At 43.4% G+C, this 21063-nt stretch overlaps 1 protein-coding gene across 1 annotated transcript in view; it reads left to right on the plus strand.

Annotated features, from left to right (window-relative positions):
- The window catches only part of LOC146420933 (uncharacterized), a gene marked incomplete at its 5' end in the record, with an annotated part of 43618 nt that extends 24703 nt beyond the window's left edge, over positions 1 to 18915 (plus strand). Inside the window, one exon of the mRNA XM_085047870.1 lies at positions 18415 to 18915. Within this exon, the coding sequence (XP_084903996.1) occupies positions 18415 to 18576 (162 nt within the window). The remainder of the gene's footprint in view (positions 1 to 18414) is intronic.
- Between the last annotated feature and the right edge of the window lie 2148 nt (positions 18916 to 21063).

Genomic DNA, 21063 nt, shown 5'->3' on the forward strand with positions numbered 1-21063 from the left:
GGTGGTTAGAATTGGTGAATTCAGCACCCAAAATCGTGATTTTTGTGTCCCAAAATTGGAGATTTTAGCATCTTTTCCATAAATCCGAGGAAATAATTCGTAATTTAATTATAATTTAATTGTAATTTAATTTCAATTTCATTTAATTTCATTTAATTTCAATTTCATTTAATTTCAATTTTTACAATTCAATTTAATTTAAATTTTAATTCTGGTTGAATTGAGTGAAAACTTTAGTGAAACAAGGGTGACATCAACACCCAAAATTGGAGATTTTAGCATCTTTTCCATAAATCCGAGGAAATAATTAATAATTTCAATTTCATTTAATTTCAATTTCATTTAATTTCAATTCAATTTAATTAAAATTTTAAAAATTAAATTTAATTTCAATTTCATTTAATTTCAATTTAATTTAATTTTAATTTTTAAAAAGTTTCATTTCATTTCAATTTAATTTAAGTCCAATTTAATTTAATTTCAATTTAATTTCAATTAAATTTTTTAAATTTCATTTAATTTAAATCTAAATTCTGGTTGAATTTAATTAAAAAGTTGATTGAAAAATGAGTGAATTTTGCTCTGAGCAGTGAATTTCTGGTTCAGAACTGAGTGTGGAGTTGAGCAAATCACCTGCTGGGATCTCAGGGTGACTTTTGTCCCTAATTATCGCTAATTAATTAGCAGATGGAGCAGAGGGAGGAACCAGCAGCTGGGGAAGGACTCTGAGAGCTGCTGGGAACAGAACAGGAATTGGGATTTAGCTCTGGAATTGCTGTTGGCCACTGAGCAGCAAAATAACCCAATAATTCAATAATAACCCAATAATTCAATAATAACCAAATAATTCAATAATAACCCAATAATTCAGTGATTCTGCTGGAAATAATAATTCCACATGATTTGGCTCTGCTGTTTTAGCATCCCAAACCTTTCTGGTTAATAATATTTTATTTTATTTTATTTTATTTTATTTTATTATTTTATTTTATTTTATTCTTATGGATGATCTTCATATCCGTTCCATCCCATCCCAAACCTTTCTGATTTTCATTTTATTTTATTTTATTTTATTTTATTCTATTCTATTCTATGGGTGATCTTCAAGCTCCATTCCATCCCAAACTTTTGTGATTAATAATATTATTTTATTCTATTCTATTCTATTCTATTCTATTCTATTCTATTCTATAGGATGATCTTCAAGCTCCATTCCATCCCAAGTCTTTCTGATTAATAATATTATTTTATTCTATGGATGATCCTCAAGCTCCATTGCATCCCGAAATTTTCTGATTAATAATATTATTTTGTTTTATTCTATGGGTGATCTCCAAGTTCCATTCCATCCCAAACCTTTCTGATTAGTAACAATATTTTATTTTGTTTTATTTTATTTTATTTTATTTTATTATTTTATTATTTTATTTTATTTTATTCTATTTAATTTTATTCTATGGGATGATCTTCCAGGTTCATTCCATCCCAAACCTTTCCAATTAATAATATCTTATTTTATTTTATTTTATTTTATTTATTTTACTTTATTTTATGGGATAATCTTCCAGGCCCATTCCATTCCCTCCCAAACCTTTCTGATTAACAACAATATTTTATTTTATTTTATTCTATTCTATTCTATTCTATTCTATTCTATTCTACGGGATAATCTTCCAGGTTCATTCCATCCCAAACCTTTCTGATTAATTATTTTATTTTATTTTATTCTATTCTATTCTATTCTATTCTATGGGATAATCTTCAAGTTCCATTCCATCCCAAGTTTTTCTGATTATTTTATTTTATTTCCTCCTATTCTATTCTATTCTATTCTATTCTATTCTATTCTATTCTATTCTATTCTATTCTAATATATTCTATTATTTTATTTTATTCTCTGGGATAACCCTCAAGCTCCATTCCACCCAAACCATCCCACAGCTCTGCCAACCAAAACCCACATAAAAACCCATTTCTGCTCCAAACAGCCACAAAAACATTATTATTTTTCCCCTTGGATGGAATTCCTTTGGGATTTTCACTTTCCTCGTTTTCCACTCAGAGTGTGGGAGAGAAAATCCAACTGGGAGAGGCAGGGAGGAGCTGCCAGCAGCGCTAATTAGCTGTGTTAATTAATTAGCGATCCTGGTCAGCAGTGCTAATTAGCTGTGTTAATTAATTAGCGATCCTGGTTAGCAGTGCTAATTAGCAATCCTGGTTAGCAGTGCTCGTTAGCTGTGCTAATTAATTAGCGATCCTGGTTAGCAGTGCTAATTAGCTGTGCTAATTAATTAGCGATCCTGGTTAGCAGTGCTCGTTAGCTGTGCTAATTAATTAGCAATCCTGGTTAGCAGTGCTAATTAGCTGTGCTAATTAATTAGCGATCCTGGTTAGCAGTGCTCGTTAGCTATGCTAATTAATTAGCGATCCTGGTTAGCAGTGCTCGTTAGCTGTGCTAATTAGCCATAGGAATTAGCGATGCTGATTGACAGTCCTAATTAGCAATCCTCGTTAGCAACGCTGGTTAGCAGTCCTAATTAGCAATGTTCATTAGCAACGCTGGTTAGCAATCCTAATTACCAATCCTGGTTAGCAATGCTCGTTAGCAATCGTAATTAGCAATCCTGGTTAGCAATTCTCGTTAGCAACCCTTGTTAGCAATCCTAATTAGCAATGTTCGTTAGAAATCCTAATTAGCAATCGTAATTAGCAATCCTAATTAGCAATCTTGGTTAGCAATGCTGGTTAACAATGCTGGTTAGCGAATCCTAATTAACAATCCTCGTTAGCAATCCTAATTAGCAATCGTAATTAGCAATGTTCATTAGCAATCCTCGTTAGAAATCCTAATTAGCAATGCTGGTTAGCAATCGTAATTAGCAATGTTCATTAGCAATCCTTGTTAGCAATGCTCGTTAGCAACCCTAATTAGCAACCCTCGTTAGCAATCCTAATTAGCAATGCTCGTTAACAATCCTCGTTAGCAATCCTAATTAGCAATCCTAATTAGCAATGCTGGTTAGCATTCCAACCATTCCCATCCTCCTCTGGAATCTCCTGTGGTGACAAACCCGAGGGGACAAAAATCCATGGAAATCCTGGAGGGATTTGGGAATTCCTTGAAGATTTTAGGAAGCTCTGGAGCTTTCAGCCTTTGGCTACTGGAAAATTTTTATTGAAATGGACATTCAGTGGGGTGGAATTGGTGAGGAATTTTTCCAGGATTTTCTTGGAAAATGTGCTCTGAGAACTCCTGGATCTGGAGTTGAATGGGATAAACATCAGGAATTCTGTGTGGATTTGTTTTTACCCACCACACTCTGCAATCAAACCTGGTTTAACGAAATTTAATTTTTGATTTTACACTAATTTATGTCCAAATTTAACTAGGGAGTTAATTTCTGCTCCATATTCCAACCATTCCCATCCTCCTCTGGAATCTCCTGGATGGTGACAAACCCAGGGGGACAAAAATCCATGGAAATCCTGGAGGGATTTGGGAATTCCCTGAAGATTTTGGGAAGCTCTGGAGCTGGGCTGGGGAATGGACATTCCTTTAAGGGTAGAATTTGTGAGGAATTTTTCCAGGATTTGCCTGGAAAACCTGCTCTGAGAACTCCTGATGGGATAAATCCAGGGAATTTTGTGGGGATTTGTTTTTACCCACCACACTCTGCAATCAAAGCTGCCTTAACGAAGTTTAATTTTGGATTTTACACTAATTTATGTCCAAATTTAACGAGTTTCTGCTCCACATTCCAACCATTCCCATCCTCCTCTGGAATCTCCTGTGGTGACAAACCCGAGGGGACAAAAATCCATGGAAATCCTGGAGGGATTTGGGAATTCCTTGAGGATTTTGGGAAGCTCTGGAGCTTTCAGCCTTTGGCTACTGGAAAATTTATATTAAAATGGACATTCAGTGGGGTGGAATTTGTGAGGAATTTTTCCAGGATTTGCTTGGAAAATGTGCTCTGAGAACTCCTGATGGGATAAATCCAGGGAATTCTGTGGGGATTTGTTTTTACCCACCACACTCTGCAATCAAACCTGGTTTAGCAAAGTTTAATTTTGGATTTTATCTGAATTTATGACCAAATTTAATGAGTTTCTGCTCCACATTCCAACCATTCCCATCCTCCTCTGGAATCTCCTGTGGTGACAAACCCGAGGGGACAAAAATCCATGGAAATCTTCAAGGAATTTGGGAATTCCTTTAGGATTTTGGGAAGCTCTGGAGCTCTCAGCCTCTGGCTACTGGAAAATTTATATTAAAATGGACATTCAGTGGGGTGGAATTGGTGAGGAATTTTTCCAGGATTTTCTTGGAAAATGTGCTCTGAGAACTCCTGATGGGATAAATCCAGGGAATTTTGTGGGGATTTGTTTTTACCCACCACACTCTGCAATCAAACCTGGTTTCATGAAGTTTAATTTTGGATTTTACACTAATTTATGTCCAAATTTAACTAGGGAGTTAATTTCTGCTCCACATTCCAACCATTCCCATCCTCCTCTGGAATCTCCTGGATGGTGACAAACCCAGGGAAAAGCTGCATTTCCATCCCCAATCCCTAATCCCGGATTTAAAGGGATTTTCTCTCCCCTCTGACACCCCAAAACTCCATTCCCATGGGAAAAGCATCCCCGGGCTGTCATTCCCAATCCCAGAGGGATTTCTCATTTCACCCGGCGCTGCTGATTAAAGCTTTGCTCGTTAATTTAATTTTCTCTGCCCTGCTGATGGCTGGAGTGACGTTCCCAGCCCTGGGAGTGCTGGGGAGAGTGGGATTGCTGGGAAAAGTGGAATTTCCCAGGCCTGGGAACAGTGGGATTGCTGGGAATGCTGGAATTTCCCAACGCTGGGAAGAGTGGGATTGCTGGGAAGAGTGGGAATTCCAGGGAATGCTGGAAATTCCCAGCCCTGGGAATGCTGGGAAGAGTGGGATTGCTGGGAAGAGTGGAATTTCCCAGGTCTGGGAATACTGGGAAGAGTGGGAATTGCTGGGAATGCTGGCATTTCCCTGCCCTGGGAATGTTGGGAAGAGTGGGAATTGCTGGGAAGAGTGGGAATTGCTGGGAATGCTTTAATTTCCCAGCCCTAGGAATGCTGGAAACAGTGGGAATTGCTAGGAATGCTGGAAATTCCCAGGCCTGGGAAGAGTGGGAATTGCTGGGAATGCTGGAGTTTCCCAGCCCTGGGATTTCTGGGGACAATGGGATTCCTGGGAATGCTGGAATTCCCAACCCTGGGATTGGTGAGAAGAGCAGGATTATCTGGGAATGCTGGAAATTTCCCAGCCCTGGAAAGAGTGGGAACTGTGGGATTCCTGGGAATGCTGGAAGTTCCCAGCCCTGGGAATGCTGGGAAAAGTTGGAATTGCTGGGAATGCTGGAAAATCCCACCCTGGGATTGCTGGGAACAGTGGAATTTCCCAGCCCTGGGATTGCTGGGAACAGTGAGATTGTTGGGAGTGCTGGAATTTCCCAGCCCTGGGAAGAGTGGGAATTCCAGGCAATGCTGGAAATTCCCAGCCCTGGGAATGCTGGGAAGAGTGTGATTGTTGGGAAGAGTGGAATTTCCCAGCCATGGGATTGCTGGGAAAAGTGGGAATTGCTGGGAATGCTTTAATTTCCCAGCCCTGGGAATGCTGGAAATTCCCAGGCCTGGGAAGAGTGGGAATTGCTGGGAATGCTGGAGTTTCCCAGCCCTGGGATTGCTGGGAAGAGTGGGAATTCTAGGGAATACTGGAAGTTGCCAGCCCTGGGAATACTGGGAACAGTGGGATTCCTGGGAATGCTGGAAGTTCCCAACCCTGGGAAGAGAGTGGGAATTGCTGGGAATGCTGGAATTTCCCAGGCCTGGGAACAGTGGGATTGCTAGGAATGCTGGAAATTTCCAGCCCTGGGAACAGTGGGATTGCTAGGAATGCTGGAATTTCCCAGTCCTGGGATTGCTGGGAATGCTGGAATTTCCCAGCCCTGGGAATGTTGGGAAGAGCAGGATTTCTGGGAATGCTGGCAGCTGGAGCCACTCCCCCCTTCCTTGTGGCTGTGGGACACTGAGTGACTCAGGAGAGGTTTTGTGTTCCCTTGTGACACTTGGGAACGGGAATTCCTGGGAATTGTCATGGATAGCTGCGAGCTCGGGATCCAGGGAGGCTTTTCCTGAGAATTGTCAGGGATAGCTTGGGATCCAGGGAGGCTTTTCCATGGAAATTTTCACTGATAACTCAGGATCCAGGGAAGGATTTTTTCTCATTTTCCATGAGAATTCTCACTGATAGCTCTGAGCTCGGGATCCAGGGAAGCTTTTCCATGAGAATTGTCACCAATAATTTGGGATCCAGGGAAGCTTTTCCATGAGAATTGTCACCAATAATTTGGGATCCAGGGAAGCTTTTCCATGAGAATTGTCACCAATAATTTGGGATCCAGGGAGGCTTTTCCGTGGAAATTGTCACTGATAGCTCCAAGGGACGCTTAACTCTCGATTTATAATTTAATTCCAGTTTTTATTTCTCATTCTTCCTCTTCCTGGAGAGCTCCCAGGTGAGCAGCAGGGATAAAATCCCTCATTTCCCATCCCGGGAAAGGCTCTGCCTCTCCTCCCAACCTGTTTTATTTCCCCAGATTTTTTCAGCTGGAAAAAATCCCTGCAAATGCCTGATGGTGGAGCTGGAAGTTCCCCAAAACCTCTCTGGTTTTTCCCTTTTCCTCCATCGATGGAAACGTTGGGATTTTCCCGTGGGATTCTCTCTCCCCCTCGTGTCTCCTCAGGGCTCCTGCAGCCTCTGGAAAGCTGGAATTCATCCCAATTCCCTCGTTTTTCCAGCAGCTCAGCTTTGATTCCATCCTTCTGCCACTGAATCGTCCCCAGGTTTTCAGCAGGAATGGAAATCTCTGTATTTTTAAATATTTAGACAATAATTCCTAATTCTTGTTCTCTGCTCAGAGCCTTGATCCCATCCAGCCTCTGGCTAGTGGAAAATTTGTATTTACTGAGGTTTGAACTGCTCTTTGCTCTGAAATTCAGCCCTAAGTGGTTTATTACTTCGTCAAATTGGGTTTAAAAGCTTTTCCTAATTTCTATCCCTTTTCCTGGAGCTGGGGTTTGGAGAAGATTTCCCAGCAAATCACTGCTGATAATTCCTTTATTTTTAATCCTAAACCTTGATTCAAGTCAGGGATGTTGGAAGGAGAAAACAAATCCTGATTTCTTCATTCTGGCCTAAAGCTTCATCTCTAAAACTTTCAAATATTACTTATCATAAACTTAAATATTCATATATAATCTTAAATATTCATTACCCACTTTTTTAGGGATTTTTTCTGTAAAATGGAGTTGTAGGGTCTGGATGAGAAGTGATGAGAACACCCCACTTGTGCTGAAATTCCTGATCCGAGAGATTATCCCAAACTTGAAAGGTTTGCAGAGAAAAATGGGAACAACTCGGGGTTTGATGTGTTGGGATGTTGTTAGTGAGTGGAGCTGGATCGGAATTCCCAGGAAAGTTTGCGCCACGGAAAATTCCCTGTTTTCCTGGGAAGGTGAGGCTGGGGAAACTCCATCCTGGGAAAAGCAGGGAATGCCTGAGGGAGCTGTGATCCCATGGGAATCCCCTGAGCCCATGGGAAATGGGATTTGTGCTGGAGCAGTTCTGACTGAGCCCATGGAAAATGGGATTTACTCTGGAGCAGATCCTGCAGGACTGACCCCATGGAAAATGGGATAAATGCTGGATGAGTTTCTGGAGGATTAATCCCATGGAAAATGGGATAAATGCTGGAGCAGATCCTGAAGGATTAATCCCATGGAAAATGGGATTTACTCTGGAGAGCTCCTAAAGGATTAATGCCATGGAAAATGGGATTTACTCTGGAGCAGTTCCTGAAGGATTAATCCCATGGAAAATGGGATAAATGCTGGAGCAGATCCTGAAGGATTAATCCTATGGAAAATGGGATAAATGATGGAGCAGCTCCTGAAGAACAGCAGCTCATGGGAAAGACACTGGAGCAGTTCCTGGAGCACTGACCCCATAGAAAGGACCCTGGAGCAGTTCCTGGATCTCTGACCCCATAGCAAAGACCCCACAGTGGAACAGGAGGTGAAGAAAGAGGAGGAAGGAGCCTCAACTCAGCTCTTCATCCCAGCAAAGTGTCAGGATTGGGTTTATATCCCAAAAGTCCCAGTTAAGCTGAAGCCTCAACTCAAGTCTTCTTCCCGGAAAATTGTCGGGATTGGGTTTGTATCCCAGACTGGATGTGGAATTTTTAATGGAGCAGAGAATCCCAGTTAAAATGAAGCCTCAATTCCAGTCTGTATCCCAGCAAAGTGTCAGGATTGGGTTTGCATCCCAAAAGTTCCAGTTAAAATGAAGCCTCAACTCAAGTCTTCTTCCTGACAAAATGTCAAGATTGGGTTTATATTCCAGCCTGGATGTGGAATTTTTAATGGAGCAGAGAATTCCAGTTAAAAAGGAAGTTTCAACTCAAGTCTTCATCCCGACAAAGTGTCAGGATTTGTATCCCAGTCTGGATGTGGAATTTTTAATGGAGCAGAGAATCCCAGTTAAAATGAAGCCTCAACTCTGCTCTTCATCCCAGCAAAGTGTCAGGATTGGCTTTATATCCCAGAAGTTCCAGTTAAGATGAAGCCTCAACTCAAGTCTTCTTCCTGGAAAATTGTCAGGATTGGGTTTGTATCCCAGTCTGGATGTGGAATTTTGAGTGGAGCAGAGAGTTCCAGTTAAAATGAAGCTTCAACTCAAGTCTTCATCCTGACAAAGTGTCAGGATTTGGTTTATATCCCAGTCTGGATGTGGAATTTTGCATGGAGCAGAGAATCCCAGTTAAAATGAAGCCTCAATTCCAGTCTTCATCCCGGCAAAGTGTCAGGATTTGTATCCCAGCCTGGATGTGGAATTGTGCAGCAGCAGCAGCAGCAGGAAATCCCTTCCGGCAGGGAATTCCTCCTGCTGTCTCTGCTCAGCAGAGGGAGCTGCAGTCCTTCCCGCCGCTCCGTCCCGCTTTTCCATCCCGCTTTTCCCGGGATCAGCTCAGCGCCGATCCTTTAAACCATCCACCTCGGAATGTGAGTTCCTTTCCCAGCTGGGTCGAGCCGGAGCTGAACTCCAGGCAGGATTTGATCCCTGCCTGCTTGGGTTGGGTTGCAGGAAATTTCCCGGTGCTGAGGGAAATCCTCATTGCTGGAAACCTGCAGATTGAAATCCAGGTGGGACATCACTGCCGGATCCAGCGGGATGCCGGAATTTTGGGATCATCAGCCAGTGAGGGATGGATGGATGGATGGATATTCCTGACTGAGCTCAGCTGGAAAAACAGGATCTGAGCCTTTCCCTGGTGTGGGATTTGGAGCAGGAATGAAGAATCCATCGCTGCCCTGAGGAATCCATCACTGCTGGATCCTGAGGGATATCAGAACTTTGGGAATGCAGGTTTGGGATCATCAGCTGGGGATGGATGGATATTCCTGACTGAGTTCAGCTGGAAAAACGGGAACTGAGCCTTTCCCTGGTGTGGGATTTGGAGCAGGAATGAGGAATCCATCACTGCCCTGAGGAATCCATCACTGCTGGATCCTGAGGGATATCAGAACTTTGGGAGCACAAGTTTGGGATGGATGGATGTTCCTGACTGAGCTCGGCTGGAAAAATGGGAACTGAGCCTTTCTCTGGTGTGGGATTGGGAACAGGAATGAGGAATCCATCACTGCCCTGAGGAATCATCTGTGCTGGATCCTGAGGGATATCAGAACTTTGGGAACACAGGTTTGGGATGGATGGATGTTCCTGACTGAGCTCCCCAGGAAACCAGGGCTGGAAAAATGGGATCCGAGCCTTTCCTTGATTTGGGATTTGGAGCAGGAATGAGGAATCCATCGCTGCCCTGAGGAATCCATCACTGCTGGATCCTGAGGGATACTTCTGGGAGATCTGTGGGGTTTGCTGTCACATCCCAAATTTCCAGATGTGAGTTTGGAAGGATTATCCGCGGAAATGTGGGACAGCGGCGGCGCCTTCCAGCTGCCCGAGTGGATGGTGAGTTCCTGAGCTGCTCCTTTAACCAGCAGCTGAATTCCTGCAGGGAATTCGGGAGGAATATCCTGATCCAGGAGGAATGTCCTAAAGATCCCTTTAGGATATCGAGGTGTTTAGCTGGAATGAGGGTCGTTAAGGAGGGAGATTAACGAGCATCATTTTTGCCTCATTAAAAATGGCCAAATGACTGGGGATGATCCCCCAAATCCATCATATTTAACTAATTTTTGTGGGAATTCGGGACTGGCAGGGAGGAGGAATGGGAGAATCCACAGAAACTTGGAATTTCATCTCAGATTCATCTTTTCAGCTTCATTTTTATCATCAATTTGCATTCTGTTGTGTTCTGGTTTATTCCATAAAACCTCTAAAACTCCGAAATTCCCTCCAGGGCGACGAATTCTCCTCATTTTGGGTGCTTAAAGAGTTTAGCATTGACACCAAATATTAAAATACACTTTCCCTTGCTTCTCTGGTGGGAATAATTCCCAAAGCAGCTGAAAATAAAATGACATTGCTCCAAAAACCAGGCAGTGTCTGGGATTGGCTCTGTGTCCCCAGGGGTTTGTTGGTGTCACCTGGGCCAAAAATGGACCAAGATTTGTTATTTCTTCCTCTATTTCTGCTCACATCTCAAATTTCTGCATCTGGAGTTGTCCTGGCTGGTAGTTCTTTTAAAAACATTGGGATCAATGTGATAAAAGTTGGAATTCTGCTGCTCCTGCAAAGGGATTTGGGATTTATTTGCAAATAATGTCGGTGAATTTAATTCAGATATAATTATTTAGTATCCATCTTTGTGTTCCCTGCTATCCCTTCCTTAATTTCATGGATTTCACTGTAAAATTCCAGTTTATTTTGCCTCTCGCTCATTTTTTTTTACAGAAGAATTCTTTCAGTCTTCCCCCAAATTATATCATATTTATGTCAATGATGAGGAAATTAATTTTGCACTTCAGGCTTCTCAGTGACAAACTTCTCATCATCCACATTTATTGCCTCCAATGTGGATTTTTCCTTGTAAAAGTGTGGAATTCTCCTTTAAAACAAAACCCCTAATTTTTTCCCATTATGGATTCAGCGCCTCAGGGGATCAGATGACAAAAACTTTTATTTAAATAGACTTTTTTTTCAATTCTTATAGCCTGGGTAATTTCCTTTGCCAGCGTGGTTTTACGATTTTTGTGGATGGTTTTACGATTTTTATGGATGGTTTTATGATTTTTATGGATGGTTTAAAGCATCAAATCCATCTCCAAAGGGCTCGGGGTCGTGTCCTGCGGCGATGTTTTTAATTAGGATTTGAACTCATTTGCATTTCATTGGGTCAGCGTGGGAGTGGAACAACCACATTTCCAGAAATAATTAGCCCGAGCTTTAATTGCTCATTATCTTTAAGGTCATTATTCCAAACAGTCTTTTGGGTCTGAATGTTCTTGCTAAGTCGCTGCTTTTACCTCAGACCACCTCTTGTTATTAACCAAATATTGAGAAATTATAATGTCGACGAATCATTATAAAATAATTATAAAATAATTATAAAATAATTATAAAATAATTATAAAATAATAATAATAATAATCCCTTTGCATTGCTGCTTGGAAAAAGCTGTTAAAATGTGAATTCTGCCAAATTCTGGGACTCTGATGGAATCACAGAATTCCTGAGGATGGAAAATCCACGGAGTCCAACCAAGGCCAGCACTGCCGATGTCCCCAAGTGCCACATCCAGGTGGCTTTGAAGTCCCAACAGGAACTTTTCCATGAGGAATTTCCCCTAAAATCCAACCTAAACCTCCTGAACACCCTCAGTAGTGATGGAATTTAAGTGGAATTGGATGTTGCATCCACAAATAAATGGATTTTAGTTTGTTCCATGCAGAATCTCAAATGCCCAAGTTATTTTTTCAGGTGGAATTGGAAGGCTTTAGCAATGCTGGACAGCTGGCGCCAGTTAATCCCACAGAAAATTCTTGTTTTCTGCCTTTGTTCCCTAAAAAAGATAAATATCTGTGGCCAAGAATCAATTAAAGACGTTCACAGTACAAAACAATTTACTGGCATCAAACACATTCCTTCCTGCTTTTATTTGATTGACCCAAATTGATGCAAGATTTACAGAAGAGTCCTGATCTCTGGGGTGGAGATGAAGCAAAAACTTTAATTTTAGCATTTTAATCCAATATTGGTTCTCTGTGTCAGACTCAGCCTTCACTGAGTTTAAAAAAGCTTTTTTATGCCCAGGAAAAGCCTTTGGATTGAAGGATCTTGGTGTGACAACCTGCTGGAAAAGGAGGAGATATTTCCACATTGGAAATACTTCATATTTCCATTTTCAGTCATTCAGCAACTCAGGAATTCTGGGCGATTTTCCCTTTTTTTTGTTTTTTCTTTTTTTTTCTTTTTTTTTTTCCCATTCCTCCAGGAATTGCTTTCGTATAGCTCAGGAATTTTTGCTCTTTTGGTGGATTCCTTGGAATTGATTTTCCCTGGCAGTGTTTTCTATCCTTGGGACAATTGTTGAGGATCAGATCAGATCAGATTTGGGCTAAATCCATCATAAATCAGGGAATTTCTGACGGGAATCAGGGCTGGGGAAGCTTTTTATTCCACATTTAATCAGGAATGATGTTGGGATCAATCAGTGGTGCTCTGTTGCTTCCCAGCTCCCTTTTCTTTGGATTCACAGAAAATTCCAAAAATGGGTTGGAAGTGACCTTAAGGACATGGAGATCTCTGCCTGTGCCTCTCCACCCTCATTTTTCCCATTATTTCTTCCTCAAATCATCTCTTCCCACCTGCTGTAGTGGGAAAAGGGCTGTGGAGCAATTAGGGACGATCATTGTAATTCTCATTTAGCGGCTGGAGTTGTTATCTGGGGAGTTTTATCTGAGAATTCCCATAAAAACCCCTAAACATCCTGTCCAGAGGAGCTGTGGCTGCTCCATCCCTGGAAGTGTCTGAGGTCAGTTTGGAGCAACCTGGGACAGTGGAGTGGAGGTGGAACTGGATGGGATTTGAGGTCATTCCGACCCAAACCATTCCAGAATTCCCAAAGGATTGGTCTGAGGCAGGATCAGCGTGATGAGCGTTGAACATTTCCGAGGACAAACCCAAACCTGGGATGGTGGAAGGTATCCGATGGGAATGGGAATGGATGGGATTTGAGGTCATTCCGACCCAAACCTTTCCATAATTCCCAAAAGGATTGATGAAACCCAGGATCAGTGGGATGAGTGTTGAACGTTTCCAAGGAAAAACCCAAACCTGGGATAGCAGAAGGTATCTCAAGGGGTTGGAACTGGATGGGATTTGAGGTCTTTCTGACCCAAACCATTCCATAATTCCCAAAGAATTGTTCTGACCCAGGATCAGCGGGATGAGCGTTGGACCTTTCCAAGGACAAACCCAAACCTGGGACAGTGGAAAGTGTCCCATGGAGATGGAAATCAATGGGATTTAAGATTTTCCACCCAAACCATTCCATAATTCCCAAAGGATTGTCCTGACCCAGGATCAGCAGGATGAGCATTGGACTTTTCCAAGGACAAACCCAAACCTGCGATAATTAAACCCCACTCCGCCATCCAACAAACGCCTCCCTTGTTTGAGTCGCTCATTAGTTAATTTCCTTCTAATGAGCCTCAATCATCTGACATTGGGGGAAAAGAGAGAGAGCAGGGGTGGGGAGGGGAACCCGAGTTAAAAGAGCTTAATTAGCAAGTTAATTACAGCGAGCAGGGAGATGTTGTGGTTACATAAACCTGCCATTGTTATGCACACACCAGCCAGGCCACGTTCAAAACTGCCGCGGAGAGCTCTGTAATTCCACACGGAATTCCACACGGAATTCCACACAGAACACAGGCAGGGCTTGTTTGCCGGGACGCCTCATTAAACCCCGGCCTGCTGCCCTGCCAAAAAACAGCAAAACAAAATAAATAATGAAACAGGAGGCTGGAAACCCAACTGGTTCTCTCCCTCCCTCCCTCTCTCTCTCGCTTTCTCCGCCTCCGGTGAAACCAGAGCGGGATGGGGCTGGCAGCTCCGTATAAATGGGGTGGCATTCCTGGCTCTGGGGACATTCCTGGCTCTGGGGACATTCCCTGCTCTGGGGACATTCCCACCTCCGGGGACATTCCCAGCTCTGGGGACATTCCCACCTCCGGGGACATTTCCAGCTCCAGAGGCATTCTCAGCTCCAGAGGCATTCCCGGCTCCAGGGACATTCCCATCTCCTGGGACATTCCCATCTCCTGGGACATTCCCAGCTCTGGGGACATTCCCAGCTCTGGGGACATTCCCAGCTCCAGAGGCACCAGCAGTGCCCACCATGCCCAACAAGAAGAAGTACAACGTCAATGGCGACTCGGGGGTGAAAGCCCAGGTGAGGGCGTTCCTTAGGACCCAAATCGTGGGTTTTCTACTCAAAAAAGTGTTCTTTCCTCTCTTCTCTTTTTTATTCCTCCTTTCCTTGCTGTTTCCACCCAGTCACTAATTCCTGGATTGTGAAAAATCCCGAAAACAACTTTGTTTCTCCCTTTCCTCTTTTTTCTTCCTCCGTTCCTTGCTGTTTCCACCCAATCAGTAATTCCTGGATTGTGAAAAATCCTGATATCTGGAGAGCTTCTCTTCCTTCTCTCGAGAGCAGGTTGGGAATGATGAAATGCCGAGGCAAACACAAATTTCTCTGGAAAGAAAATCTCTCTGGAATTGTTCTTCAGAGGCAGAGGAGTTGGTGGTGTTGGCTCAGGGAAGTTTTCTGGGAAAACCTTGGATAACTTGGAGACTTTTTTCCCATGGAGAAGTAGGTTAGGCTGGCTCTTTGTGATAGATCACTCTTTAGGACCCAAATCATGGTTTTTCTACTCAAAAACACATTTGTTTCTCTCTTCCCTCTTTTATTCCTCCTCTGCTTGCTGTTTCCACCCAATCAGTAATTCCTGGATTGTGAAAAATCCCAATTTCTGGAGACCTTCTCTTCCTTCTCTTGGGAGCAGGTTGGGAATGATGAAATGTCGAGGCAAACACAAATTTCTCTGGAAAGAAAATCTCTCTGGAATTGTTCTTTGCAGCACAGTGACAGAGGAGTTGGTGGTGTTGGCTCAGGGAAGTTTTCCAGGAAAAAAACATGGATAAAGAGACTTTTTTCCATGGAGAAGTAGGTTAGGCTGGCTCTTTCTGATAGAAGCCCCAGGTCGGAATGAACCGTGGCTCATTAGCCATGTAATTAGCACACACTTGCATTTAGCTCTCATTAACCCCTTGTGCCCTGCAGGTGAAGTTTTCCAGCCGGAATAATTTGTTCCCGCCGGGAATTGAGCTCCTAAATCCGAGGAAATGCAGCTTTCTGAGGCTTCCCAGCCTCTCCTTGGGGCTGGGCAGGGCTGGCTGTTGATTCCAGAGGTGTTTTGGTGGGAGCTGAAGGAGATCATCATCCATCTGTTGATTCCAGAGGTGTTTTGGTGGGAGCTGAAGGAGCCAAACCTCTCCTTCCATCCCCATCCTCAACATTCCCATCTTTCCTACAGCTGGAATGCTGCTGGTGTGGGTCAGGCAGGGATTGGGGGAATTTGGGGTTTGGGATGGGATGGGTTTTGGGTTTTTCCCTTCCATCCCAAACCTTTCCTGGGTTCTGTGAAATTCCCTTTTTCTCCATTCTCTGTGTTCCTCAAAGGATTGAGCCAAAGGACTTTGGTCAGCACCAACCAGCAGTGAACCCAACTCGTGGTGATGTTTAAAGGGTTTGAACCTTCAAGGGTTTATTTTAAAGTCTGGTTCTAATTCTGATTTAGTTCAGGACTTCTTTGTTCTTGGTTTTGGATGTGGAAATGCCCTGAGAGCTCAGAATTATCAATATCACTGCGTCCTGTGAAATTCTTTGTGTTCCACATCCTCGAGGAGATGATGTGGGAAAGGAAAATGGAAATTTAACCCAAATTATTCCCCCTGTGTTGGAATTCCTGCCACTCCAGCGCCGCCTCACACCGAGAACTGCTCCTTTCACGGAGCTGCTCAGCCGTGAAGGGATTTGTTTTGAATTAAATGAAGAAAAAAGGGAGAAAAAATGAAGTTATTTCAGGCCAGCAGCTTCTTAGGGGAGAATAGAAACCCTGGTGTGTGCAAAGCTCCTTCCCGCCGGGATCAGGGCGTTAATCCAGCCCGGCTTTGGGTGGAACAGCAGCTTGGTTGGTGTGGATTTTCCTCTCCCAGGAGAGTTCCTGATCTGCTGTTCTGTTGTTTGGGTTGAGATTAGTGGGGAAAAAACCTCCCAGGTGCTGCTGCAAATCCTCTCCTGGGTCCTTCCCTGAACTCTCAGATCTTTCCCTCCTCTCCCACATCTTTCCCAGATCTTTCCCTCCTCTCCCAATTCCTTCCCTTCTCCCCCAGATCTTCCCCTCCTCTCCCAGTTCTTCCTTCCTTCCCTCCCTCCCAGTTCTTCCCTCTTCTCCCAGATCTTTCCCTCCCAGATCTTTCCCAGATATTTCTCTTGTCTCCCAAATCTTTTCCTCTCCCAGTTCCTTCCCTCCTCTCCCAGATCCTTCCCTCCTCTCCCAGCTTTTTCTTTCCCAGATTCTTCCCTCCTTTCCCAGATCTTTCTCTCCTCTCCCAGGTTCTTCCCAGATCTTTCCCTCCTCTCCTAGATCCTTCCCTCCTCTCCCGGTTTTTTTCTTTCCCAGATCCTTCCCTCCTTTCCCAGTTCTTCCCTCCTCTCCCAGTTTTTTCTTTCCCAGATCTTTCCCTCTCTGAGATCTTTCCCTCCTCTCCCAGTTCTTCCCTCCTTCCCTCCCTCCCAGTTCCTTCCCTCTCCCAGTTCCTTCCCTCCTCTCCCAGATCCTTCCTTCCTTTCCCAGATCCTTCCCTCTCCCAATTCCTTCACTTTCCCAGATCTTTCACTCCTCTCCTTCCCTCCACTTGCAGATCTTTCCCTCCTCTCCCAGATCCTTCCCTCTCTGACATCTTCCCCTCCTCTCCCAGAACTTCCTTCCTCTCCCAGATCTTTCCCAGTTCTCTCCCACTTCCTTCCCTCCTCTCCCAGTCCTTCCCAGCTCCTCCCAGGCCCATGACCTGCTCATTCCCATTCTCAGCACAGACTGGGGTCACAGAAAACTCCAAATCATCCCTTTTCCTTCACTTCCTGCCCCAAAATCCAGGGCTCCATCTCTGTACCATCACCCCTTTAACCCCTGAGCTCCAATTTGAGCTCCCAGAACTCAATCCAACCCTTCCTGGTTAAAATGCTTCTTGGAAAAACACAGAACGTCTCCGATACCCGCAGGGTTCGTTAACAGCCTCAATTAATGGCTCTGAGTGGTCTGGAGATGTCAATATTTAACCCTGTTGCACCAGAGGGAGTCAAGTAATGCTCCAAGTCCCAGCAATTTGTGATTCCAATTCCCCTGAGATTTCACAGGAACAGCAGGAATGTCGAGGGTTGGCTCACGAATCAAATATTCCCTAAAACCTTTAAATCTGTTCTCCTGAATTCTTAATTGTGGCCCAATAGCCACATAAAGGAACTTGAAAGTGGGTTTAGGTAGGATCTTGGGAAGGAATTCAAGGCTGGGCTGGAATTCCAGAGAAGCTGTGGCTGCCCCTGGATCCCTGGAATTGTCCAAGGCCAGGCTGGAGCAACCTGGGATAGGAAAAGATGTGCCTGCCATGGAATGGGTTTTGGTGAAACCAAAATTTGGATTTAGGGAGTAAGGAAATCCTCATTATTTGTCCCTCTTACTGTTGTCAACCAAAAGGATCCAACAAACCTTAGAGATTCCTCCTTAAATACCAACCTTCAATGTCATTTTCCTGTTAAAACTGCGAAAATTTGCTTATTTCTTCTCTCTTTGCATCCTTAAGAGCAGATCAGCTCTGCTGACTGAAATATTTCTGTCAGGGTTGAGCCTGGTGCTGCTCAGGACTCCTTCCTGGAGTCTGGAATCTGCATGGAAATGGGATTGGGGTTCTCCATGGAGCAAAACACCCCAAATATTGGTGTTACAAAATAATATTGGTGTTACAAAATATTGGTGTTACAAAATACTGGGAAGTTACTGGGAAATCCCACTGGGATTAATCGCTTCGGGTTAATGGCTTATCCTTCATTTTGGGATTTGTGTGCTTTTAAAATCCTGTGTTCTCCAAGCATCCCAAAATCCTAGTGACATCTCTAATCTTTGCTGGAAGGACTGAAATTCAACAAAATTTAACATAACGGTAAAATAATACATCCAGGAATTTTGGTCTGGATAACCACAACCAGGATGGTGACAGTCTCTGCTCGAGGCTTTGGGTTTGGGGTGAATCCTTTGGGTTTTCCACACCTTCCTGAATCCCTGATTTCCTCCCACAGATCCAGTTTGCCGACCAGAAGCAGGAGTTCAACAAGCGCCCCACCAAGATCGGCCGGCGCTCGCTGTCGCGCTCCATCTCGCAGTCCTCCACCGACAGCTACAGCTCAGGTGGGTTGGTGGTTTTGTTCCTCGTTGTCGTGTGTGGTTGGATGGAAAATTAAATTATTCCGGTGTTTTTCACACTTCTGATCCTCCTTACAACCTTTCCTTCTTCTCTTCCTTTTCCTCCCAGTGATGCCTGAACAGGATAACCTAAAACAGAGACTAGACAAAATTGGGAGAATAAAAAGTTAAATTAATTGAAAGCCTTCAGGTTCATCTAGGTTGGATGGAAAATTAAATTATTCTGGTGTTTTTCACACTTCTGATCTTCCTTACAACCTTTCCTTCTTCACCTTCCTTTTCCTCCCAGTGATGCCTGAACAGGATAACCTAAAACAGAGACAAGCCAAAATTAGGAGAATAAAAAGCAATTAAATTAATTGAAGGGCTTCAGGTTGGATGGAAAATCAATGTATTGATTTATAAATAATATAATATAATATAATATAACATAATATAATATAATATAATATAACATAATATATAATATAGTATAATATAGTATAATAAATAATTACTAAATGTTTGCTATATTTATTAAAATTACTTACATTTTAATAAATTAATTAATAAATAGTATAATAAATAATTACTAGGTTGGATGGGAAATCAAATGTTTTTCACACTTCTGATCCTCCTTACAACCTTTCCTTCTTCACCTTCCTTTTCCTCCCAGTGATGCCTGAACAGGATAACCTAAAACAGAGGTTAGACAAAATTAGGAGAATAAAAAGCAGTTAAATTAATTGAATTAATTAGTGGTGCATTCAGGGCAGACAGAGCCCCCTCAAGAGGCTTCACCCAAAATGGACAACAAGTCGCGAGTTTTTCATATTTTATAAATTCTGTCCATTAACATATCGAGGTTTAATCCTCCAATTACACCTTCAGCTGATGATGTTAATTACCCCAAGTTTGCTCACCTCAATTCACTGTTATTTTCATATTTTGGGGCTCTGAGGCAACAAAGTTTCCTTGGATTCCCAACTTAGAGGAATTGTTTTTCTAAAAATGCTGGGAGCAGAAGTTTTAGCACTTTATGTGGAATCCAAATCACACACTAAAACTATAGAAACATGAAAAATACAGAAACTGAAATCCTAGGCATCACCAAGCTCAGGAAAAACGGTGTTTCCATGTTTTATTCATCATTTATTTGAGCATCATCTTCCCTCCTCTTCCTGCACAAACCCATGTGGATCCACTGGAGGTTCTTTGCAGGTGAGATTGGAGCCTTGAAGGGCTCTTGGAAGGGTTTGTCCTGCTGGAATCTCTTGGGATGGTTTATCCTTGGAATGATTTGTCCTGCTGGAATCTTCTGGAATGGTTTATATCCTTGGAAGGGTTTGTCCTGCTGGAATCTCTTGGGATGGTTTGTCCTTGGAATGGTTTGTCCTGCTGGAATCTCTTGGAAGGGTTTATCCTTGGAATGGTTTGTCCTGCTGGAATCTCTTGGAATGGTTTGTCCTGCTGGAATCTCTTGGAATGGTTTATCCTTGGAATGGTTTGTCCTGCTGGAATCTCTTTGGATGGTTTGTCCTGCTGGAATCTTCTGGAAGGGTTCATCCTTGGAATGGTTTGTCCTGCTGGAATCTCTTGGAAAGGGGATTCCTTGGGATGGTTTGTCCTTGGAATGGTTTATCCTTGGAAAGGTTTGTCCTGCTGGAATCTCTTGGAAGAGTTTATCCTTGGAATGGTTGATCCTTGGAATGGTTTGTCCTGCTGGAATCTCTTGGAAAGGGGATTCCTTGGGATGGTTTGTCCTTGGAATGGTTGATCCTTGGAATGGTTTGTCCTGCTGGAATCTCTTGGAATGGTTTGTCCTGCTGGAATCCCTCTGGATGTGTTTTTTGGATATTTGGGCAGATCAGGGTGTGTTTGAGGAGAATCCAGGTGGTTTCAGGGACCTTGAAGCTCATCTCATTCCAACCCTGCCATGGTCAAGGACACCTCCATGAGTCCATGGAGCTCCAAGGATCACCCATTTCTGATCCAGCTCTGTCCAGTGTGGAGAACCTCGGGAAGCTCCATCAGCCATGAGCCATCAGGAGGAGCTGGAGGTGGAAAATAGCCAGAAATGCTCCTCACTGGGAACCCTCCTGGGTGTTTCTCCACCATTCCCACGATTCTGAGGATGTCAGAGATGAGCTGGACAGGAGCAGGCTGTGAGGAGCCTTTCCCCTTTTCCAGCAGGTTTGGAGAAGCAGAGGTGGCTGAGCTGTGTTTGTCTGGACACTCTGGTCACTCTGGAGGTTCTGATCCAATCCTGGACACTCCCAATCCCGTGGTCTCATCCTGGTTTTCATGGAAAATCCGACTGTTCCTCATCTCCACTCCTACTCCTGGTTTGCTGCTTCCTTCAGAACCTCCAAAGCCTCTTCCAGAGGGGAAGGAACCCCGCAAAGGTTGGGGACAACCTGGGTGACCCATCCTGCTGGCTCTGACTGCATTCCCATGGAAAAGGTGTTGAGGAGAAACTGAGGAATGCTCATGCCATGTTCTCTGCAGAGGGACATCAGGAGAAATTGAGGAATGCTCATGCCATG

Source organism: Lichenostomus cassidix, unplaced genomic scaffold (genome assembly GCF_008360975.1).
Source record: "Lichenostomus cassidix isolate B80296 unplaced genomic scaffold, HeHo_3.0 HiC_scaffold_499, whole genome shotgun sequence".
Lineage (NCBI taxonomy): Eukaryota > Metazoa > Chordata > Aves > Passeriformes > Meliphagidae > Lichenostomus > Lichenostomus cassidix.